We start from the raw sequence: 10166 nt of genomic DNA on the forward strand, positions 1-10166 counted from the left end.
CCCAGATGATTGTCATAAAGCTTAGCTTTAAATGTAGCATCAGAGGCTTTGGGAAACATGCACTCCTCTTCGAGGATGGACATGATTCCCATGGGCTGAAAGGGTAATGAAAGTGGTTTGAAACACAAATGACCTTTTACTTTCTCCATATATCTAATATTCTGATTCTCACCTTTTCAATCAGGTCAATACAGGCCTGCAGATCCATACCAAAGTCAATGAAAGTCCATTCAATCCCCTCTTTCTTGTACTCTTCCTGCTCCAGCACAAACATGTGGTGGTTGAAAAACTGTTGCAGTTTTTCATTGGTGAAGTTGATGCACAGCTGCTCGAAGGTGTTGAACTGGAAAGATATTGAGAGTAATTAAAACTGAACTCTTAGAATAAAAAACTCAACAAGTATGCGTTGATTCCTATCTAAACTCACATCAAAAATTTCAAACCCAGCAATGTCCAGCACTCCAATGAAGTATTGGCGAGGCTGCTTGGTGTCAAGAGACTGGTTAATTCTCACCACCATCCACAGGAACATCCTCTCATAAACTGCCTTAGACAGGGCTCCAACTGCATAATACACCTCAATAAGGATGTGGCAAAGACATTTGTTAAAACTAAGTAATGTATCACCAATGATACTCATAAAACATATATGTCTTTACCTGGGCAACATTTTGTCCCTTGGTGACCCACTCATTCCCCACTTTGACCCTTGGGTGACAGAGACCTTTGATGAGGTCAGCAGAGTTTAGGCCCATCAGATATGCTGCTTTGTCAGCATCTTTGGAGAATTAGTGACATCAGTATTATTTCAAGGTTACCATCATTGCTTGAGCATGGTAACACATATTGTGTCATTGACTGTAAACTGTTTAAAAATAGAAATATTTTACCTTCAGTGCCATCAGCCTCTGCCTGCTCCTCTCTCTGCTTGTTCTTAAACTTCATGTTGCCATGATGCATAATGGCCCCAGTTAGCTTGTACATACTGTTTTTTTCTTCTTGAGTGAATCCCAGCACATCAAAAGCTTCCTGAATAAGATATGTTACAGTGGTCAACTTTGTAGACACTTAGTGTTGTTGTTTTAAAAAAAGTTTGTGAGAATGCTCAGCTCACATCAGTAGCCATCAGCTCTTCAGAGTCATTGATGGAAGCCACTGTTGTCTCTCCTTGGGAGATGAACGCGTAATCATAGGGGTTGTTGGTGATGAGTAGCATCTCTACAATTACAGAATTAAAATATAATATCTGTAATGTCATACTTTAGAAAACATAATTGCTTTGAACATGTTACCTATACTCACCCAAAAGTTCAGGCTTTGCCTGAGACAGGATCTGGTAGAAAATGTGATAATCCCTCTCAGCTTTGAGCTGGTAGGTGACACGTGACTTTTCCAGGAGATCTGATGGGAAAATAATCTATTATTCTCGGCAGAAATGGGCCAGCACTGCCTTGAAGTATGTAGTCATGGTACGTACAGGTTTCAATATCAGCAGAGGCAAGCTTTCCTCTATTGTCAAAGTGGATTCGGATGAATTTACCCTAAAAGAAAAAGAGAGTTGTTGAATTCCTTGACTTTTTCTTAGAAATTACTAATTCAAGATCCACAGTCACTTACAAATCTGGAGGAGTTGTCATTCCTGATGGTTTTGGCATTGCCAAAAGCCTCCAGAGCCGGGTTAGCCTGAATGATTTGATCCTCCAGGGTACCCTGATGCCATCAAACAAACTCACAATTTCAGATTTAAAACAGAATAAACAGTTCACGTTGACATATGTGACATTGTGAATGCACTGCATTTTTCTGATGTAAAGTATAGCAATCTATATATAGTCTATATAAATGTAAATATTTATATTAGTTGTGGAACTTTATTAAAATTTTTAAGCGACTTAAATACGGGGTCTGTAATTAATAAATCAGAATTAATCGTATTTTAATCAAAAACTATGAATGGACAAAATAACTAACATTTTTAAATCAGAACCCCTTATGCTGCTAAATTATTGAATAAATAGATGCATAAGCTAAATAATAACAATATTTAATAATAACAGACATAATCTGCTATGTCTGTTATTTAAGTTATTCAAGCATCAGATTGGTGCAAAGTGCCATTGTACCTATTCAGCTTTCAAGTGTTTATGGAGTCCTTGGTCATTATTGTATAAAAAAAACAACTGTGTAGACTGTGAATGCTGACTTTAACATTGGGGACATCTGTGCTTGCAATATGTTGATCATTGAGATGATATTTTAGGCTCGAATAGTTTTGGTGATACGTCAGCTCCTTTTTGCACAACTTGCAGTCAACATCCTATCAAATTGTCTTTTGAAGCCAAAATTAACCTACATTGTATTGCACATAAAAAAGCAATTATTTGTATTAAAATATTGAACACATTAAAATCTGATTAATGAATTAAAATTAGTGCATTAATTCCTGGCCCCAATATATATATTTTTTTATTTCAGTAATTTTAAGCTAGAGCTTTTTAGTTGCATTTTTAAACAAACCTTCTTTTCACTTGCAGCATCTTTCTTCCCAACTCCAGGCGCAGCAGCAATGCTGGCAAAGTACTGAATGACACGCTTGGTGTTTACAGTCTTTCCAGCTCCAGATTCTCCGCTGTGTAAAAGACACAAGAAAAGTTTCCTGCCAGGATCTACAACTTAGTACCACTATAGAAATATAAGGTTGCAGAGTGACTCACGTAATGAGGATTGACTGGTTTTCTCGATCTGTCAACAAGAATTTTTAGCAGTCAAGTCAAAATTACACTGTAATAAGGGATGTGTGCACAAAATAAGGGGTTTCTATACCTGCCAGCATGTACTGGTAGCCATTGTCAGAGATGGAGAAGATGTGAGGAGGAGCTTCACTCCTCTTCTTTCCTCTGTAGGCAACGACCACCTCTTGGTTGTAGACTGGCAGCCACTTGTAGGGGTTGACAGTCACACAGAACAGCCCAGAGTAGGTCTGCAGGTTAACAGGTAACAACAACATAAGATAGTGCCATACATGGCGTTATTGAATATAGACTTCATTTCACCGCAATGTTAGTGTGTGCATTGAAGTTTAGCTTTCTTACATAGATCATCCATGCTGCGTAACGCTCTTTGAGGTTAAACAGCACAGCTGGCTCATGGAGGAAGGTGAACATGGCCATGTCTTCAATTTTATCAAACTTTGGCGGGTTCTGAGGATGTACATCACACTCCTTCACAGTGACAGTCTGTAAAAGAAAACAACAAAAACTTTGTTTTACATCTAAACTGAATCATCAGCATCATAATATCTTTATTCCGGACGCATAAGAAGGTCCATAGTAAAAAGATAAAACAAGATGGAAAAAAAATCAAAATAAGAATCAAACACCTCTATGGATTATTGATTGCACACATTTTAGTACTGAATATAAATTCACTTGCCTTTCCAAATTCTGTATTAGCAGTGACTTTGTCACCATCACGACTTTGGATGGTTGCTTTTACGTACTCAACCTCTGGGTCAGGTACGAAGCACTCTCTCTTCATGTCGAAGGGGCGAGTCTGGGCCTCCAGACGCTCCTTATCCGATTTCCTCAGAAAAGAAGCAGCAGCCCCAAACTCTGCCATGGCGGCATCACCCATGTTTCAGCCTTTAGAAAATAAAATATTGTCATCTACAGTGTAAAATGCTTTTTAAGGCATATTGCTATTACCCATGTGAGAACCAAGAAAAGAAATCATCAAAAATACTTGGACCTCAGCAATATTTAAATCTATTTTGAATGTAATTAATAAAAATACAGATACAGATACAAAATACAAATCAGTGGCCAACTCTTTTTTAACAACATTTTTAGTAATTACCTTAACTTTTACAAACCCATAACTTTTTCCCCTAAAAAAAAGTTAATTGTAAATTTTGCAATAAGTGGGCTTGCAAAGAATATCTCCATATAAGCCTTGTATTGATTTTACTTAGTATTAGATTACTGTCACTAAAATTAATTGATTTTACCTGAGCTTTATTTCAGTCCCCTGGATATGTGAAATCTTGCTGCTCCACAAATAAAAGTGAGAACAAAAAAAGATCACAATTCTGCAAACATGTAAACAATAAGAGATTAGTTCTGCTTACAGACATTAATCACAGATGTGGTTTGAAATAATTTTTAAGCCTAGCCTACTGTGCTGCTGACCAGCCACAACAAAGCAGATTATTACTTGAGTAAATGTTCTTACCTCTTATTGTCAACCCTGTCAAGAGAATGATGGAACCAGTGACTCCCTTCGGGCTTTCTCTCCATTAATAAAGGTTGGAAGTCAACCAAATATGGGTATGAATATCAGAGAAATGGCATCCAGTTTGCTCGTCACAAAAGCATTCTCCAAACTAGGTTCAACCCAGTGCTGCTATTTGTTGCTCTCACCTTGAACAAAAGACTTGTATGCCAGAGTGGACATGACAAAGAAAGAAAGAGAGAGGCAGGAGGTGGGGAAGCAGCCTCTGACTGCTGATGCATTTTGTCTCTCCTAGTGACTTGCATGTGTCATTGTTAGGTATTTTTAAATGGTAATGAATGGGAAAGTTGTTTATTAATTTAAATGTATGTCTTGTTTAGGTTTTTCTGAATTTTTGTGTCTTAAAGGATATCTATTTGCTACTTAAACACCCATCTCTGACTAAAGACCAGAACGTTGCATGGACATTGGAATATTGTCTTTCTATTTGCAAGTTGAGAGAGATAAAACAAAGCAGAGCAACACAACTTGTGGGGCTTCAGACCTTTTCGGATCTTATATTCAATAATAGTTTCTTCAGTGATTGGTTATAAAATAGAGATGGAGAATAAAGAGCTGCAGCTGTCGTCTGCAAAGACACAAGACAAGGTCACAGTTGTGAGGTCTCTTTATTATCACTCAACACTACTTGTAGTTAAGTCTACAATAGGCATCCTCAGAGACAATACTGTCCCATTGAAGTTCATATTACATAAAGGGATACTGAACATGGTGATGCACTGTGTGTCTCGTGAGTGGAGTGAGTCTCACTTTCTTCAAGTGAAGGACAAATGGTGTTTATTTCCAAATTGCCATTCCTGCTGTGGTTACCCTGGATGGGTGGAGCATTGTGATGCTGAGTTCCTATAAATACTTCGGTGTCTTAATTGATGACTCCCTTAAAGCCGAGACTGAAACTGGGTTTTTATTATCACAATATGCAATACTTTTCTTTCTATATAAAAAAAACAAGCAATTTGTTGCTGCCATTTTTTGTTTGACTATGATGACCTTTTGTATATGTGTGCGTCTGCCCAATGTCTTCACAAGAATGATGCAGCTTAACATCCTTACCATTTAGAGGAAACTGCAACACCTTGACTAATCATTGTGAGTTATATTTTCAGGTGGGAAGGCCTTCCTTGACTACCTGCAGACTCCATCATTGGTACACTTTAAGTACAAGGCAATTCTTGGTGTTCTTCCAATGTATCTGTGTTAAGTGACACACAGATACACACAAAAGAGCATCAAGCAATACTTTTTATGTACCAATGGTTGGTACTTGCTCTCTTTTTCGAATATTTTCACCAAACTCAGAAAAAAGGTATTTGCTTACCTACCTCCCACAACGTAGAACGATCTCCAACATGTCTTGCATCTTGACAGCTTGATTTCTCCGATCAAGTCAGAAAACAACAGCTTTCTCAAAAGTAGCTATTGTTTTCTGTTATCAGCATTATAGCCTCTTGTGAATCATTAAAAATAAAATCGACAGTCAACCTTATAATTGAAAAATATTTTATTATCCTGATTTTTATTTCTGCTTCTTTTGAATGCATTTGCCTATTTAAATTGGAAATGATTTATTTATTTGTGACCTATAGGTTCAGGCGCGTACACAGAGAGGGCATTCGGAGACTGCCCTTGTGCTGCTCCTGTTGACATGGCATTGTTTTCTTCTCTTTATTCTTGAGCACAAAGATAACTTGTGAAATTCCTGCTGGCTGCCTTTGAGGGCTTGGTGGTTCAGAGGAGAGCTTGGGGACAGCTTGTGACGCAGGTTGTCAGGGCAGTTTTTTTTTTGTTTGTTTTATTGATCGGCAGCAACAGTTTATTATAAGTAACTAAAGGTACAAAACAGTATAATTTGCATGATATGTCATTTAAAGTGGGATGATTTATCTTTACAAATCAGATTATAAATTAATCCACATTTAGCCCAGTGTTAGAATTGTTTGCAAGTTTAAGTGTGAAAATGAATCAAGAAAGACAAGAAGAACAAAACTCACATATGAACTTGCCTTTATTTATGGCAAACGAAACCCTTGGTGTTCAGAATTTCTTGGTTAGACAGAATTTAGCCGAAACTGTGATGAAATCCTTGTGAAAACCTCTACCACAGTGGACATCACATCTTACTCCATCAGGCCATGTCCTGACTTGTCTTTGTACTTGGATTGTCATCTCTGTTACTTGTCCCTCAGTCTATTCCAGGCTCATGAAGAGAACACTTGTCCCTTCACTGAAGGTCTCATTCTCAGCTGTCCACAGCCTTTCTGTCTCTGACTTTTACAATCGCATGAGCATCCCAAAGGAAGGTGTGAGACACCTTGCACCACTTAAGTTGAGGAATCTGAGCCAACAAAGCTATTAGTAGTATTTGCTATTTGCTGTTGTGAAAGGTCACTTCTAAGGGGAGTTGATTGTTCTCGTCCTTGTCTTTGCCTCACTCATTTAGTCTATGGGCTTCTGACTGGACTCAACCTGAATTCTGAATGTGCTCGGATGCGGAAAAGAACCAACATATCATGAAATTATGGAAAGGTATTTATTTTTTATTTGTCTGATTACTAGTTTATATAGTTCATGCTAAATGTCACTTGAATATACTTTGCAGTCATTAAATCATGTGTTTTATTTTAATTTATGATTTTTTTGTATGTATTGAGAATGATCTTACAGGTGGGCAATTAAGCTCCTGTACTGTGACACAATTGGGCCTTGTCTGGCACTGAAGATGTGTGCTCCTCTGAGATAAAAAGCTTCATTAAGTAATACTAAGGTTAGTAGTTTAAATTTTTTTTGATATGACATTTATCCATGTTTATTTAGTCTACTAAGGTTGACAACAAAACATTTCACCTCAAACATAATTTATTTAGAAACTAATGAAATGTAAAAAATGAATGGGTAAACATTTTATAGTGATAATGAAACATATGCATGTAGACTAATTACTACATTTATTCCATTTCATTTCTTGCTCATAGTAGTGTTGGTTCACAGCCACTGTTGTCTGTTAATGCAAAAATCTGTGGTAATGCAAGATTAATAACACTACTCTAATTGTATACTAAAGTTAGAAACTACAAATACTTTTTTTTTCTGTTAAAAAAATGTATGCAGCATATATACAACTTTGATGTCTAAAGTTGAAATAACCAGGAATTTAATTTCTAGTCTAAATACTCTTGTCCAACCCAGTGATCACATGTGACATTTGTAAAAGCACGCCAAATAAATCACTGGTCTCAATGAAGACAGATGAAATCTACAGTGGATTGTGTGTGTAATGCACTTTTTTTTTTCATTATTTCATGCCAATCTGTTTCAGCTCAAATGAATAACTTCTAAAGTATTTAATGTACTTCTTGCTATAAATCTAAAAATATTTTGTAGAGTGGATTACTAACCTGCCTTCTACAACATCAGATCTATTAGTGGCTTTAACAACAGATAAATGAGGCAAATCTCCCCTCCTTAAAGGGAGCAGAGGTTTGCAGCCACAAACCATTACAGCAAAATCCCCAGAGTAGCAATTGCTAAACTGTTTTAAGTAGCTAAAGTTGCTAAACTAATAATTTGTTAATTTATAGGGCAAATCAGAGATTTAATCTAAAACCTGAGCAATTCTCCCAGTTTTCTACTATGGGTCAGCAAATATGTAAATTTTTATTTTCTTATGAAACTTGGATGATTGGTTTACTGTCATTAGTTTACTACTGGTATCTAAACTAATATTTCTCAATGTAATTTACAATTGTAATAATATAGTTTCTGGCAGTACTTGTTCAGAAAAAAAACATAGTAATACAAATAACCCACTGAAAGTAAATAAGTGCATTTATTTTTTTTAAAAAAGGTGTACATTTTCAGGTATTTGCAGTCTTGCATGTTATATTCAATATTCTAATGGTACAATAATGTTCTATATTTAGTTTATCCAGTCAATCTGATTTATTGTATTATGCTCACAACTTTCTTGAATGTAATTATTTTCTTCTGTAAACCATCAAAACTGTAGGCAATAACAAGTCAAGAGGCTGTTTTAGATGCACGTTTGATTTATTCTACTCAACACGACAGCATGCTTAGGGAGGCACCATTAAATTAGCAACAGGTGTCTCGGACACTTTATTGTCTGGAGAAACTTTATTCTTCATCATGTCCTTTCTGAAAAAAAGAGAACACAGGATAAGTGTTGAGTGGTATTTAAACAAAGTAAGGAGCCATTGGAGTGGAAAACAGAAATTTACACACGTTATAAAAAGACACAGCCCTTTTTTTAATAATCCATTTGTTTAATAAAAAAAAAAGTAATGAGTAAGATCATTTTTGTAGGGATTTTTTTTTTACTTTGTTCAAATTCAGAAGTTTACCAACAATGATATTTTTTAGCATTTGGTAGAAATGTGAAATACTAACTTTGGCATTTCTATAAACTCTATAATTTGGGTCAGATATTTTGGGTGTCTTTCCACAAGTTTCTCTAAACAGTGTGATGCAACATTGGCCCATTACTCTTTACAGAACTGGTGTAACAGTTTCATAAAGCCAGATTGCTCCCAAACACCTTTTCAACTTAATGTTTTCTATGACACACAGATCATGGCTTTGTGATGACCACACCTTGATGCTATTGTTTTTTGCTAACTGGTAGCAAGTTTGGTTTATTATTCTTTTCACAGACCCATTTGTACTAAAAGCGTAACTTCCTTGCTGATGACTTGAGATGTTTCTTTAATGTGTGCTTTTGTTCTGGGGTTGATAAGCACATTTCACATCAAACACATTCATAACTGCGATACAGAACCTCTCTCTGTCTTGATTACTTAACATTTACTTAACATTTCTATTATGATTGTACTTGTATCAGATTGTTTGAACAAATGAATGTGGGTCTGAAGATTATATCATGGAATCAAATGAAATTTCAGATTGGTTGCTAACTATAAGTAATACACAATATTTCTTTGAGAGATTAAAACAACCATGGAGGTGTTGTTGTTGGGTTGTTTCAGTTCAAAAAGTCAGAAATTATTTCAACCAGGGATTGTCAAGGTCAAACGTTTTGGTGTTTTTGTTTTTTGGGTTGGACATGAAAGCATTTTTATGCACTGGACATCTTTAAAAACATCTTGGAAAAACAATTACCATTTTTGTCTACATACAAACCTTTGACCCAACATCACGGCTCTTGGCTCGTAACTTGTTGACTTGAGACTCTGCGATATCGGCTCTCTCTTCAGCCTCGTCCAACTCATGTTGAAGCTTGCGGAACTTGGTGAGGTTGCTGTTGGCCTGTTCCTCCTGTTGGAAAAGCATCACATATTCCAGATAAGTATATGGCAATGTTATGTAATGATTCTTTTTTGAAAGAGCCATACTTACAGCTACTTCTGCAGATTTCTTATAGGATTTCACTTTGAGCTGAAGCTTGTCCACCAAGTCTTGGAGACGTGCCAGATTTTTACGGTCCTCTTCAGTCTAGGTTTAATGAAATAAGATGAAAGGACATTGGAAAAATACTTTTTTAGTTTATGAAAACTACTAAAGAACATTCTAGATGAATAGCTACCTGATAGGTAAGTTCCTTGATGCGTCTCTCGTACTTTCTCACTCCTTTTATTGCATCACTGGATTTTTTCTGTTCACTTTCCACCTCATTTTCAAGCTCCCTGACCTACAGATTCCACAGCAAAAGTCATTAAACATCATATTGGTTGAGATTTAGAAAACATTTGATTTGCTTGCGCAAACACTTTGTCTCGATGAGCCTTCCTCTACTCACCCTGGCCTCCAGCTTCTGGACCTGCTTCTTGCCTCCCTTCATGGCGATCTGTTCAGCTTCATCCAGACGGTGCTGCAGATCTTTGATGGTCTGCTCCATGTTC

The 10166-nt window shown here is 36.4% G+C and overlaps 2 protein-coding genes across 2 annotated transcripts in view; both read right to left on the minus strand.

Annotated features, from left to right (window-relative positions):
• LOC106965045 (myosin-6-like) overlaps nt 1-4333 on the minus strand; it is a 21626-nt gene extending 17293 nt beyond the window's left edge. Inside the window, exons 1-12 of the mRNA XM_015060921.1 lie at nt 4231-4333; nt 4007-4045; nt 3433-3641; nt 3093-3236; nt 2824-2980; nt 2715-2742; nt 2518-2629; nt 1618-1710; nt 1478-1541; nt 1303-1401; nt 1115-1218; nt 891-1029 (exon numbers count right to left, since the gene is read on the minus strand). Of these exons, the coding sequence (XP_014916407.1) occupies nt 891-1029; nt 1115-1218; nt 1303-1401; nt 1478-1541; nt 1618-1710; nt 2518-2629; nt 2715-2742; nt 2824-2980; nt 3093-3236; nt 3433-3633 (1141 nt within the window). The 5' untranslated portion in view covers nt 3634-3641; nt 4007-4045; nt 4231-4333. The remainder of the gene's footprint in view (nt 1-890; nt 1030-1114; nt 1219-1302; nt 1402-1477; nt 1542-1617; nt 1711-2517; nt 2630-2714; nt 2743-2823; nt 2981-3092; nt 3237-3432; nt 3642-4006; nt 4046-4230) is intronic.
• Nucleotides 4334-8102: 3769 nt separating this feature from the next.
• Nucleotides 8103-10166, minus strand: LOC106965050 (myosin-7-like). The gene is made up of 5 exons (XM_015060931.1): nt 10064-10166; nt 9851-9955; nt 9664-9759; nt 9448-9582; nt 8103-8445 (listed from the first exon to the last, which is right to left on the minus strand). The coding sequence occupies exons 1-5, from the start codon at nt 10160-10162 to the stop codon at nt 8425-8427; spliced, it is 456 nt and encodes a 151-aa protein (XP_014916417.1). The 5' UTR covers nt 10163-10166; the 3' UTR covers nt 8103-8424.

The sequence above is a fragment of the Poecilia latipinna genome, unplaced genomic scaffold, assembly GCF_001443285.1.
Source record: "Poecilia latipinna isolate Pla-1442-1.1 unplaced genomic scaffold, P_latipinna-1.0 Scaffold1756, whole genome shotgun sequence".
NCBI classification, from domain to species: domain Eukaryota; kingdom Metazoa; phylum Chordata; class Actinopteri; order Cyprinodontiformes; family Poeciliidae; genus Poecilia; species Poecilia latipinna.

What these genes read in the sequence shown, in the direction of transcription:
- LOC106965050 (XM_015060931.1), bottom strand. Translation starts at nt 10,162, where the DNA reads ATGGAGCAGACCATCAAAGATCTGCAGCACCGTCTGGATGAAGCTGAA. An exon ending in TCCAGAAGCTGGAGGCCAGG is followed by an intron (nt 9,956 to 10,063) that starts GTGAGTAGAGGA and finishes TGGAATCTGTAG; the next exon opens with GTCAGGGAGCTTGAAAATGA. An exon ending in GCCGTGATGTTGGGTCAAAG is followed by an intron (nt 8,446 to 9,447) that starts GTTTGTATGTAG and finishes TCTTTTTTTCAG; the next exon opens with AAAGGACATGATGAAGAATA.